General features: G+C 43.1%; 1 protein-coding gene across 5 annotated transcripts in view; it reads left to right on the top strand.

Annotated features, from left to right (window-relative positions):
• The window catches only part of ARHGAP44 (Rho GTPase activating protein 44), a 187,179-nt gene that overhangs the window by 134,258 nt on the left and 38,659 nt on the right, over nucleotides 1-14,262 (top strand). For all 5 annotated transcript variants that reach the window (XM_037001383.2, XM_037001381.2, XM_037001380.2 and 2 more), the window contains 5 exons: nucleotides 5,716-5,784; nucleotides 7,781-7,862; nucleotides 8,332-8,459; nucleotides 11,675-11,786; nucleotides 12,182-12,263. In XM_037001383.2, the coding sequence (XP_036857278.1) occupies nucleotides 5,716-5,784; nucleotides 7,781-7,862; nucleotides 8,332-8,459; nucleotides 11,675-11,786; nucleotides 12,182-12,263 (473 nt within the window). The remainder of the gene's footprint in view (nucleotides 1-5,715; nucleotides 5,785-7,780; nucleotides 7,863-8,331; nucleotides 8,460-11,674; nucleotides 11,787-12,181; nucleotides 12,264-14,262) is intronic.

Raw genomic sequence — 14,262 nt, 5'->3', positions numbered from 1 at the left:
TTTTGCTATTATTTTGCTATTATTTTGAACATGTTTATCAGGTCTGTTAAGAATAAGAAAAATGAAAGTTTTATTTTACCTTCACCTATTCATTCTCTGATGTTCTTTCTTTATATACTTCTGAGTTTCTGACCTATATCATTTTCATTCTTTCTGAAGAACTTTTGATATTTTCTGCAAGGCAGGTTTACTGGCAACAAATTCCTCAATGTTTCTTGTCTGAGAAAGTCTCTAGTTCCCCTTACTTTTGAAGGATAATTTTGCAGGGCACAAAATTCTAGGTTGGTGGGGTTTTTTCTCTCTGTCTCTCAACACTTTAAATATTTCACTCTACTTGGTATCTTGCTTCTTTCTGAGAAGTAGGGTATTCTTATTTTTAGTCTTCTGCAAGTAAGGTGTTTTTTCCATCTGGCTTCATTGCAGATTTCCAATTTGTTTTTGATTTTTTGAAGTTTGAATGTGATATGCCGAGAAATAGTTTTTTTTTTTTTTTTTTTTTTTTGGCATTCATCCTTTTTGCTTGCTGTTCTCTGAGCTTCCTGGATCTGTGGTTTGATGTCTGATATCAGTTTGGGGAAATTCTCAGTCATTATTGCTTCAGATGTTGCTTCCATTCCTTTCTCTCTTTCTTCTGTTCTTGTATTCCTATCATTCATATGTTACACCTTTTGAAATTATTTCACTGTCATTGGATATCCTGTTCTTTTTTCTCAGTTTTTTTTCTCTTTGATTTTTTGTTAGGGATTTTTTGTGTCATCCTTAAGCTCAGAGATTATTTCCTCAGCCATGTCCAACCTACTGCTGAGCCCATCAGAGGCATTCTTCATTTATGTTACAGTGTTTTGATTGTTAGCATTTCTTTTTCATTCTTTCTTAGAATTTATGTCCTCTACTTACCCATCTGTCCTTGCAGGTTGTCTCCTTTTGCATTAAAGCCCTTAGCACTTTTTTTTTTTTGTGACACAAATTGTTTACTACTGGATTAGATTTGCTATTTTTTTTTTGAGAGGGCATCTCTCATATTTATTGATCAAATGGTTGTTAACAACAATAAAATTCTGTATAGGGGAGTCAATGCTCAATGCACAATCATTAATCCATCTCAAGCCTAATTCTTGTAATCATATCTTTAAGAAATCAAAATTCCTAGATAATTCCAACACTCCTGTCATTTCTGACTCTTGTTCAGTTTCTTCAATCTGTTTTTGCCTTTTAGCATGACTTCCAATTTTTTGTTGAAAGGTGGGCATGATATACTGGGTAAAAGGAACAGTGGTAAATAGGCCTTTAGTAATGTATGGTAAGATGGGGGTGGAGAGGAGAAACACTCGGCAATCCTGTGACTGGGTGTCAGTCTTCGAGGTAAGCCTCAGTCCCTGGCCATGAACTTCACCGGGGCAACTCAGTTGTTGTTGTTTTTAGCTTGTAAGATTTTGATTTTTTTTTTCAGTTCACTAATGACATATGATGTTGAGTACTATGCTTAACCACTTCTCTTTTTTTTTTTTTTTTTTTTTTACTTTTGTGCTTAGGTAAGAAACAGGTTGTCTAGAGCCTGCTAGAATTGGATATTCCCCTCTCCCACAGATAGTTAAGGCTTTGATAAAACCTTAGCAGATTAAGCTCTGATCAAATAATTTCTCCTGAAGGTAAGCCTTGTCCAGGAGAATAGAATGCTCTAGTGTATTTAAAAATAGTTCCTTTCTCTTTCCTTTGCTGGAAAGCAGCAGAGGATTTTTCTCTGATACTCACTGTGAAAACCTGGTAGAGCTCCTGGGGGTTAAATTCAGAAAAGTGTGGGGGCTCCCAATGACTGGGTCCCCCTGGAGTATTAAATTCTCAGACTTGTCCATACTGAGTCTCCAGCAACTTAACAAAAACACTTCAGGTTTTCCTGTACCAGTACTGGTTTCCATAGTAGTTTCTGCTCATGGATTTCTGCTCCAGTAAGTTGTAATTTGATATTCACCCATCTGTCCCTCTAATTTTGAGGGGAGCAGTTTGCCCTGTGATCACACTTCTCTGATGGATCTAAGAAGAGTTGTTAGTTTTTCAGTTTTTTCATCCTATTGCATACTGTGAGGACTCCTAAGCGTCCTACATACTGGACTGGAAACAAGAAGTGAACAATAAAAACCAAGGGCTTACTTTTACCAAGAAAAAGTATTTAAGAAACTGTACTTATGAGTATCTTAGAGATTTGTTTTTAACAATAGAAATACTTAAAATCCTATGATTACATCACAGGATATACCAAAAAATGTTATTAAAGAAATCAGAGAAGATTTTATAAAACTAGGAGATGTTCTAGTAGAGAAGGGTCAGTACTATAAGAATTTGAATTTCCCTAAATCAATTTTATTGGAACAGTGGTAAGGTGATATAATTGCTTTAAATATTTTAAAGGGTTTGATAAAAGCTTTCTAAGTTAATGTGGGGGAATTATAGGAACTTTAACTACTACCTCTGAAAACATAGAGTTCCATAATTAAAATTTAGGTACTTTTAAAAAAATAGATGAGTGAAAAAACATAGGAATACCAGCTAAAAGAAATTCCAAAATCCAAATATATGAGAAGTTTCATTTGTGACATTTCCAATCCATAGGGATAATCTACTCTATTCCTGAATAATTCTGAGACATTTGGGTAGGTCTTTGGAAAAAAATCTGTATCTGGTACAAGTCCCAAAAAAATTCCATATTTATCAAGGATTTAAATGTTATATACTCTACTGAACATACATATTGATATTTATAGTGTTGGTTGAGAAGTGGTTAAGCATAGTACTGAAAGAGGAAATCCGAAAGAGAAAAATGTAATAGATACTACATAGAAAGGTCATAAAAAATACAGTACCAAAAAATATATAAATAGTATCAAAAAGCAAATAGCAAATTGGGGGGAATATTAATCATATTGATAGAACCAATAGTCTCAACAATCTAAAGAATGTTTAAAAATCTTAAAAATTAGAAATAGATGAAGACTCCCATTGGAAAATAGGTACTTAAATGCCAATGAGTTAATAGATGACACAGACAATAAATCTGGAAGAAATTTAACCTCTTGATCAAAAAAAAAATACAAGTTTAGAACATCTATAAATCTTATGGTGATTAAACAGAATTAAAAGGCTAGTATGGAAAACAAGTAAAATACTGTGGATTGTGCTGCATAATATGAATAACCTTTCTGATGACTATTTGGCCCAGGATGTATAAGAAACCCTGATGTCCCAACTCATTATCATCTTTCTGAAATTTTTAAGTTAACAATACTTTCTGAAATATTTAAGTATAGGGTAATATATAACCGAAATCCATTGTAGCTGTTGAATTTATCCTAAGGAAATAGTTAAGAAATGGTGTAAACCTTTAGGAATAGATGCTTATTCAAGTGTAACTGTAATAGTGAAAAATTAGGAACACAATATCTAACAATAGAACCATATATTAAATGTCGTGTGCCCGTTAAGAAGCCTGCTCATATGGGGGTGGTGATGAGCTCCAAAACTCCAAAACAGTTTGGTCCTAGGTTTTGTAAACCAAGCAATCATACAAAACATACGGCTGTTCAAAATAGATATAAAATGAGCAAATGGCATAGTGTTTATGGCAGTTTTCTCTCTAATGGGATTACAGGTGAATTTTGTTCTTTGTATTTTTCTGAGTGTGGATTAGTTGCAAAATCAGAACACAAATGATTTTTTAAGTACATTAAACTGGTGATTATTGATGAGTTTTTTTCCTTGTTATAAAGAAAATTCACTAATGGCTTAGATTAGATTTATAGTTTTCATTTTTATTTCTTACTTGCAGTGTGGCTTATTTGGAATCCACATTGTCAATTTATGAAAACAATAATCGAATTGCACCTTAAAAAAAATCCTTTCATGCTCCTGAGGGCACACACAGATGATAAGAATTTTCTAAGATCATCTATTGACAGAGCTCCAATTCTGAGTCACTAAAGGCATATTTGATGTGGCATTTAGCCTTCCAGGGGTCCCTTCCATCTGTCTGCAGAGCCATTTTTATCACCCAACCCTTTGTTTATTTCCCTGACTTGAAATGCCTCCCTCACAATCGCCAGGATGTCTCCTGATCCAAGCTGCCAAGGGGATGGCAGAGGAGGTTGATTTCCTGACAAGACCACTTTCTCTTGAACCCTTGATAGGTTCAGTAGTCCTACAAAGGTGTATGGATGCTTTGGTGCAGGGGGCTCAGGTGGTGGCTTAGAGCCCATTTTATTCTTAGCGAAAGTTACCATTGCTCGGCCTCTGTTTCTCCTCATTTGTTCTTTCAGTAATTAGTGGTTAAGCCCCTACTATGCGAAGCACTGTTGAGAGAGTGGAGGACAGACGGATAAGATCCTTGAACTCTTGGTAGCTACTCATCTGAAATTGGAAATTCAGAACACTCCCCTAAGAGAGATGGATGAGAACTCCATGTGACAGTGTGCATGGCATCTAGACTGTTCTCAGTAAATGTTACTTCATTTCCCCCCCATTCTTTGTTGTCTGAAACTGGGCAAAGCATAGCATTGGCTACTCTGTGCTTAAAGCTCTCCAGAGAACAGACTTCCCCTTTATCTCTGTGCTTTTGTTCTGCGGCCTTCTGTCCAAGAACTCTTTCATGATGTTTGCCTGTCAAGGATGCTGGAAGAGGAAACCGATTGCTCCTCACGTCCCAGTGCTCTCACTGAGAAGAGCTCACTTGGCAGCTGAGGGGCTGAGGAGCTGAGGACTAGCGGGTTAGTGCAGAATGCTTGAGATTCTGTGAGTCAGCTCTTCCTGGAGCACGTGGTTCCTGCTTAAGTTCACTCAGCATCTGCATCAGCTTCTTGTGCTGGTCTCATGTTCACCGCAGCCCAGTGTCAGAGACTCCGCTTCCTCAGCTAAACATCTGTCTGAGGCTCTCCCACCTAAAGCTGCCAAACAGGGAGGGACTTTAGAGATCAAGTGACTGGTACAAACAAGCTCAGAGACGTTTGATATACTGAAAAGTATGGTTGGTGACAGAGTCTGCATCTTGTTCAAAATGTACTTTGTACCTTGCTTGGATATTTTTGTAGTCACTGAAAACTGTTCTCCTCTATGGACAGCACATCCCAGATTCAGGGGTAGCATTAGGCATTGCCCCCAATCCATGGACAGCTGAATGGGGAGGGACTGTTAACGCCATGACTCTGTGTACCATGTTGGATGAGTCCAGTTTTTCCAAATTTTGAATCAGCAACCCTTCGCCCGCCCACCTAGTCTAATCCAACTTCCCCCAAATTGCCATGTCTTTCCTGTATACTTGTGGCCCACCCATCAGTACTGATAATGAAGGAGCAATCACAGGGAAGAAATTCTGCAGGGGAGCCGAGCACATTTTGTACTAGGAGGTTGCTGTGGAGTGGTGGCACAAGCTGCAGAGATACAGGGAAGTAATTTGCACGTCACTGCCCCACACCAGCTCTCCTCACTCTGGATGGGGCTCCCGTGTTAGAATCCCTGGGGGAACTACTGGCATAGGTGTTTTTTTCATGCCTATTGATTCCCTGGAGCCGTGGTTGGGAGATGTGGAAATGTCCAGGGGAAAAGTTTGTAATACATTGGGTATTATCAAAAATGAGATTAAACAATGAATAGTTAAGGCTCTTTGTTCTGTGATGTCTATTGAGACTCCTGCATTTAGCCGCTCATGGTTGTGCATTTTACTTTCCACAGGACCAGCTCTCGGCTGACATGTACAGTTTTGTGGCCAAAGAAATTGACTATGCAAACTACTTTCAAACAGTAAGAGTCCAGAATGGTGAGACTGTTTAGTCTTTTCGTGAAAGTCATGGTGCAGACAGGAAGGGACATAGGCATGGAACTGGGGGGCCCTTGGTGGAGCATGTCACCAAAAAGAGTGGGGCTTTGTTTTACCTGTGCATGAATCCTGCCTTCTATTTCTCCTTGTATGGATTTCTCTAAAAACCTAAGAATTAAGTGTAACCCATTCATGAAGATGATTGCAACTCAGTGGTCTATGGCAGTGGTTCTCAACCAGGGGTGATTGTGTGCCCTCTTCCTGCAGATGTGGGTGAGGTCTGGAGACATTTTGACCATTGAGGAAAGGTGCAGCTGGCATCTAGTGGGTACAGGTCCAGGATGCTGCAAAATGTTCAGCAATATAGAGGGCCACCCCCACCGCAAAGGACTGTTCCATCCCAAGTGTAAAGCCAAGGTTAAGAAACCCTGGTCTCCCATAAACCAGGAACTCGGGAAGAAGAAGGAGATAGCCTCATCCCCTGCACATATTTGTTTTTAATGTAGATTCTTGCCAAAGGTGATGACAAGTAGGTAAACGATGATTAATGGAGCCCGTTTGCCTGTCTCTCATCAGTGAGCAGATTGAGAGAGTAGAGAAACATGGTCTGAGTCATCCGTACTTGAATAATGTGGTCCAAATAACTAGGACTCTGGCTCTGTACCAGGGTAAGTGAAAAGGCAAGTCAAAAAAATAAAAGCAGAAACAAAATTTGGGAGAAAGAAATACAAATTAAAAATCCAGTTAAGCTCATGTGCTTTTAAAGTCGGGAATACAGCTCAGACCTGAAAGCCCTTGTTTAGGGGCAGTGACTGCATGATAAGGAGGGAGGTAAAGAAAAGGAGAAGGGGAGAGCCTGCAGGGCTTGCAGTGCTCCGCGGTCCGGCAGAATAGAAGAGCTCTGGGCTGTGAGCAGCCTGCCAGCACTTACTTTCCTCGGTGGTCCCGAGGCTCCAAGCTCCACCTGCCCTGAAAGAGCTGACATGCATTCCTTCAACTTGGAAAATCTATTCTTAAAAAGCAGTACTTTTTCAAGTATAAACCATTGGTTTTATTTCTGAGGGTAAAATGTAGAGTTTCTGCAATTAATGAATTGGTCACATTCCAAGCTTTCTTAGACTGCCTAATTATCATTTGTATACTGTTTCTTTCAATATCTTGATTTCTTAAAAAAATACTAGTTTTGCTTGGAGATAATAGTGTCTAGACCCCTTGTACCAGGCGTTTACACAGAGGGACTCCCTCCCCTCCTGCTCAGTATTGTGTGTGTGTGTCGGGGTCTTAGGAAAGGCTTAAAAAATAAATGAAGTAACTGTGGGTTTTTACCTGCTCTTATCAGCATTTTGGCAGTTTTTATAGTAGTGGATGATCAAAACAGAGCATCTTGAAAGAGTTTTTTCTTTGGGCTGCATCACTGTAGCCACAGCAGTTTTGCCTCCAAGGTACTTGAAGAGCCCTGTGCATCAGGCCACATGCTTTCTGATCAGCCGTGTATTAAACTCCCTGTGCAGAAACCAGCATATACACAGGCTGATGGCATTTAGCTCCATCTTACAGGCAGATGGAGTTCTAAATGTGTTCTCAGCTGTGTTTTCCTGTTTCACCTCTCTTCGTTGCCTATGGCTTTGAGAATGGGGTGCAATGTAAGATAGGGTAGCAGTGAGGCAAGCTCCCCTCGGGCTCCAGCGAAGCAAGCTCCCCTCGGGCCCCAGCGAAGCAAGCTCCCCTCAGGCTCCAGCTGTGGACTGGTCCCCCCTGTTCCTTCATGGTTTTCCTACCTCCCAGATTTCTTTGTGCTAACTTCTTGCTACAGAGGCTGAATTAGTATATCTCATTTTAGGTGCCTTGAGGAGGGAGCAGGGCACTCCACCTCCTGTGTGAGTAAGGCAGTGCCTCCATGCAGAGCCCCCTGCATGGCACAGCAAGCCTGTGCTCCCTGCCCTTTGGCAAAGGGTAATACTGGCCCTTGTGTTTTCTCAGCTAATCGAAGTGCAGGCGGAGTTCCACCGGAAGTCGCTGACACTTTTGCAGGCTGTGTTACCTCAGATAAAAGCACAACAGGGTGAGTACAAACCTTCCTTGGAGGGAAAGGTTGGGGGCCTGGTTGCCTTCCCCAGTGAGACTGATTTTTGTATTTCAGTTACCCTTATGCTCTCCCAACAGGGTCACATTTAGATGAGCCACTAAAACTTCTCAAGCTGATACCTCAGTGCAGTTGCACACACACATGCACACAAATGCATGCACATGCACACACATGCATGAACACTGCCCCCTCAAGGGGATGAGTTGGGGGTTGTGCTGGATGTGTCTGGAGGTGCATGTGGAACATGAAGCCCAGTAGCTCTGGATGCAGGTGGTTAGCCATCCACCCCGCCCAGTCCTCTTCCTCATCCCCAAATCTACAAGAATGGAGACTCCACTGGGCCTCCGTGTCTTAGAGAATCTGCATGAGCCGAGGAAAGACATCTTCTAGCATGAGTGACCTGTACTAACTGCCGACTGATCCCTTTCTTGCTTCGCCCCCTCAGAGGCCTGGGTAGAGAAACCGTCCTTCGGGAAGCCTCTGGAAGAGCACCTCATGATCAGTGGCCGGGAGATCGCCTTCCCCATTGAGGCGTGTGTGACAATGCTGCTGGAATGTGGGATGCAGGAGGAGGTAGGTCTGGGTGCACACAAACCCAGCCCCAACTGGGCTTCTCCTTCCCCACGAGGGACCTACAGAATCTTCTGTCCTGGTAGCCTCCACCCTGACCCACACAAACCCAGATGTGCTAAGATAGGGCACTGCCCGCTGGAGGACTGTGGGAGACAACAGGCCGGCCCGGAGGAGTCCATGGCCCCACCTGGCTGTGGCTTCTCCATATTTCACATGCATGGGCAGGCGGCTACTACGGCGACTGCTTCTTTCTCTTCCTCTTCTTCTTCCTCTCGTCCTCTTCCTCCTCCTCCTCTTCTTCTTTTAATAAGTTTCCTGATTTAAAAAATAGAGCTATTAACTTTTTTTATCAGAATCCTTTTATAGCAAATATGATTGATAGAGACATTAGGAAGGACTTCTAGGAGCCACATGTACAAAAGTCTACGAGAAATCGGTGACTGTTATTTTTATTGCTGTGTAAATCATTTCCTGAGAGAGACCTGTCTTTGGTTTCCTCAGTAGGTTATTTAAAAATCTTTACTCCATCTTCCTTTGATCTGATCAGCCAATCGATATTTACCGAGGGCCTGCTATGAATTTGTTGCTGAGCAAAGTGTAAGAGCGTGGGCTGGGCTTAGGAAATGACCCGGGGAGGCGAGTCTCGCGTCTTGCAGGTAAACCGGATGAAGTCAAACAGTGTGCCAGCGTTTGAGCAAGCCGTGAAGGCTGCAGCAGGAAGGAAGCCAGTGGAGGTTCTGAGGCATGTTGGCCGCCTCCTGTATGCCAGGCCTGCTTTATTTTACATCACACTAGCTCTTCATAAGGAATGGGAAGAATTTTTTTTTTTACCACATTTCAAGTGCCAGGAATTTTCATCTGTGTTCTCAATTACAAGATGAGACCACCCCTGAATGATAGTTTCATAGAAGGAGGTGAACGAGGCCTTTTCTGTCCCCATCATTTTTTTTCCCTCATGGAAATACTGAAACACATAAAGATAAAATAGTGATTCCCACTCCCCAGTTACTGTCAATCCTATGTCCATTTGCTGCTGCCGAGTCCCTGCCTTGGATATTTTGAAGCCAATCTCGACATTCCATCACTGCATCTACGATGCTTGCATATGTTTCTCTGAAAGGTAGGGGGGTGTTCTAAAATATTACAAAAACAGCACAGAGAATATAGTCAATGGTCTGTGACATCTTTCTATGCTGACAGATAGTAACTGCACTAGTTGGGTGAGGATTTAATAATGTAGATAACTGTTGAATTGCTCTGTTGTATATTAGAAAACAATATTAATATGGTACATCAACTATCCTGCAATAAAAAATACTTCAGGAAAAGTAAAATAAAATAGAACAAGAACAATATTATTGATATAAAAAGTAAACATACCTTATTACTGTCTGAAATATGAAATCAGTGCAAGCTGGTTCTGGAAGAACAGATGCACTCCCTCCGTCTCCTGCCCTGGCTCTTCCTCCGCCTGCTCTTTCCGCCCTTCCACCCACCTCTCGCCAGACCTCATCTCTCATGTGCACTTTTCCTTATTTTGCTCCATTCTTTTCCTCTTAGTAATAAATATGCTCAGCTTTCCCCCAGCCTAGAAAAAATACCTTTGTTCAGCCCACCTGCGGCGTGGATTACTTCCTCGCTCCTGCGTCTAGTTTTCTGTGCCGCCCGGTCTCTTAGAGTCACTCTCAGGATTGCCGCTTCCGCATCCTCACCGCCATCCTTACCACCTCTCACTCATGGCACTTCCTCCTGCGGGGGACTTCTGTCCCCACCACCACCCTCAGTGGCCCCTGGGACTCCACTACTGAATCCAGCGCTTGGCCACGTCGCTGCCCATGAAGTTATTGATGTCGCTTTCGCAGAAGCTAGCACTCCCCTGCGCCCCTGCCTGTGGGATCCTCTGTTTGGCACCACCGCCTGGCCCTCCGCCCTACAGTCTTTACTGTGGTGTCACCGTCCTCTCCTAGACCTCTGCCTCAACCTCAGCGAGGATTCTCACTTCTCACCCCTCCTCCAAGCTGCACTCCAGTGTTTGCTGCTGTTCCCATACAGACTTTCCTCTAAACCCAACAGCTGGACTCACTGCATATTTTGACAGTTCCTTCCTCCTGGTTGGCATGTCACTCCCTGGACAGCCTTACTACACCATCAGCAATCCATAGGCTTCTCTTTACAGCTTGACTGCCTTTGCTTCCATTGTCCAAACTGAACCCTACTGCCCTTCTCCCACAGCAGTGCTCTGCTTTTTCACAGGCCTAGACCATGCCTGTCCTGTGTGCTGCGGTGTGCCCTCTAGGTCACAGCAGCCCTACTGTGTGCTAGTCCAAAAGTGTGCAGAGTGCTGGAGAGCTTTGGGCATCTGTTTACTGCACACCCTATACTGAGCAGGGAGTTAGAGATCTTAGCAGGCCAAAGACCATGTGTTCCAGACCAGGAGCATTTTCTTCTAAAGGAACCTGAAAATCCAAATGGCCCTAAATGGCTACAGGAGCAAGGAGTGTCCCGCCACCCGTTCTGCTGTCTGTGAACTGCATCTCTGAATGCAAAGGTCTGAGGAGGAGCAGCAGAAGCCAGTGGGGCTTCCGACCTATGGTCTGCCTTATCCATGGGTTGGGGGTTCCCTTTCCCCCCCTGACCTGCATCCACCTCCTCTTCCACGCACCCCTGCCTTCCTCTTCTCTTCTCTTGTCATAACTCCTCTTTCTGCCAGGTCACGTTTGTACTAGGAGGAAGGGAAGAGGCACCACTGCCTCACAGACAGGCCCTGGTCTGCCCATCACCTGAGGACATAGACTTTATTTGTCCTTAACAGATAGCCCTGTGGCTGCCCACACACACGCATGCACACACACATGCACACCCTTACCGTGTAGGCCGTGGCCTGTCCAACTTCCTTGACCCCTGTGTCTGACCAGTCTTAGTCAGATTCTTCTCCAAAATACGTCTTAAATACACAAGAACAAGAAGTCAGAGTTCCCCAGGTGCATTTATCCAACCAATACAGAGCCAGGACAGTGAGTCACCCACACTGGGCACAGGGGACACAGCAGTGGGTAGGGACCAGCTTCTGCTCGGCAGCCACATACCGAAAATGTTGAAACACTGAAAAACGTGACAGGAAAAATGCTTCTAGGGGACTTTGGAGGGAAGGGCTTGGTTTCCCTGCAGGGTCCCTGAGTGGCAGGGCTGACTGCTGACCCTCTGTCCTATGGCAGGGACTCTTCCGCGTGGCCCCTTCTGCCTCCAAGCTGAAGAAGCTGAAGGCTGCCCTGGACTGCTGTGTGGTGGATGTGCAAGAGTGCTCAGCGGACCCCCATGCAATTGCAGGTGGGTACCCCCTCGTGCTGTAGGGGCTCATGGGGAAGGGCAAGCATGATGGTTGTATGTGGCCACACATCAGGGAAGGGACCCTTGAGCCAGTGGCTCCCCAGCATGCTTTGGGGTGTCCCCTCGGCCCCATTTCAGGCTGGGTTGCTGTGGCCCCTTGAAGGAAGGTGTCCTTAGAACACCAAGAGAAGGTGAGGTGGTGTGGGAAATAGAAGGGAGGCCAGGATGATTGTAGCCCAGCCCCACTGCTGTGCAGACCTCAGAGACACCCACATGGAAGCCATGTGGCTCAGGGAGCCTGTCCCCAGAGGTCACCCACATGGGTGCTGCTGGCTGGTAGAACTGGTCTGTGTTGTGCCAAAGGGGTTCATAGCCAATTTTGTATTCATGCCCAGGAGCTTTGAAATCTTACCTCCGAGAGTTGCCAGAACCTCTTATGACCTTTGAACTCTATGACGAGTGGATTCAGGCTTCCAAGTGAGTACACCACATCTTGGAGTGTCTTACTGGTTGGGGTTTATTGGGAAGTATTGATTGAAATTATGAAAGCATGTAACCATGACCTAGCAAGTCCATTTCATGGAGAAATGCATGTATATGTGCTCAAAGAAGCACTTAACAAGGATGCTGATTTTTTTTTTTTGAGAGGGCATCTCTCATATTTATTGATCAAATGGTTGTTAACAACAATAAAATTCTGTATGGGGGGTCAATGCTCAATGCACAATCATTATTCCATCTCAAGCCTAATTCTTGTCAGTCTCCAATCTTCTGAAGCATAACGAACAAGTTCTTACATGGTGAACGAATTCTTACATAGTGAATAAGTTCTTATATGGTGAACAGTACAAGGGCATTCATCACAGAAACTTTCGGTTTTGATCACGCATTATGAATTATAAACAATCAGGTCAAATATGAATATTCATTTGATTTTTATACTTTATATGTGGGTCCTACATTTCTCCCTTTATTATTATTATTACTTTTATTTTTAATGAAGTGCTGAAGTGGTAGGTAGATTGTAGATGATCAGGTGTGTGCCTGTAGACTATGTGTTAATCCAAGCTAGACAAGGGCATTAAAACATCCACGGATGCAGAAGATTTCTCTCAAAACAGGGGGTGTGTGGTTCTAAGCCTCACCACTGTTGATCCCCAATTTCTCACCTGATGGCCCCCCTGCAACTGTGCCTGTCTTAGGTTGTTCCTCCCTTGAGGAATCTTACCCGTCTCTGGCTAACCAGTCATCTTCCGGGGCCATACAGGGAGATGTAAAGTTGGTGAGAGAGAAGCCATATTGTTTGAAAAAGTTAGCTTTTTACTTCTTTGCAGATTTATGGCCTGTGGCTTCTATGCCCAGCACTTGTCTCGAGGTATCTTTACCACCTGGAGGAATTATGATGCTCGGTAAATTTGATATGAGGCACGAATTCTATTTAAGGGTTGTAATTAGGAAAGAAGAAGAAAAGCTATAGAGGTAGCATATGGAAGAAAACATGGGAGGATTGATTATTTCTTTGACATATCTTCTTATAGAGTACCTTAAGCATGTATAGGTTTTAAACTACTAACTAACTTGCGCACACATATTAACATAATAGGAATACGGTGACATAAACTAAGCAAATCAATAATTACCAGCCACAAGGATGCTGATTTTAAACAGCAAAAGCCTAGAAGTTACTAAAGGCTCACTGGTGGGAGATGTGGGGAGGGACAAAATAAACTATGATGTGTCTACATTGGGACTTACTCTGCAGCACTTAGAAAAATTGGTAGTGCTGTTCATGCTAACATGAAAAGATAGGAAGATTTCTTTTTGAGTGAAATAAGTAATAAGGACACTTAGAATATTCTGTTGTTGTGTAAAAATACACCCAACACATTCAAAACAATACAGTTTTAGGAGTGCCTTAGTATATGTGCAAATGTATAAATGAAGGTTTTGGAAGAGCTCATGCAGGTGATGTGAGTGATTCCTTCTGGAGAGAAGAGTAGGACAAGGGAGTGGCATGGGGTCTTTGCCCTTACCTGTAATAGTTAAAACTACATTAACTACAACTAATTGATAAGTAACATAAACATATAACACTGGCAGTGGGTGTCTCAGCCAGGTGCCTCTGAAAGGACACCATTCCTAGAGCTCACTAGTCATGGAATTTCCTTGCCAAGAGCAGCCAGCCCATCAGAAGGAACATGTGTCTGGAACATGTATCTGCTTCCTTAAGAACTGGGGGCTGAAAGAACCCAGCTGACCTGGAAGTGAAGCCAGGCTAGTATATGTCAAGTTAGAGAAAGCTAGATAGGGGGATCACGGGAAGATGGCGGCATAAGTAGTTCAGTGGAAATCTCCTCCCAAAAACATATATATTTATGAAAATATAATAAATACAACTATTCTTAAAAGAGACACCAGTGGATACAGTACAACAGCCGGGATACATCTACATCTGCGAGAACTTAACATCACACGA

This window comes from Manis javanica, chromosome 4 (genome assembly GCF_040802235.1).
Source record: "Manis javanica isolate MJ-LG chromosome 4, MJ_LKY, whole genome shotgun sequence".
Lineage (NCBI taxonomy): Eukaryota > Metazoa > Chordata > Mammalia > Pholidota > Manidae > Manis > Manis javanica.
The sequence above is the reverse complement of the archived record's forward strand: the minus strand, read 5'-3'. Positions and strand labels throughout refer to the sequence as shown.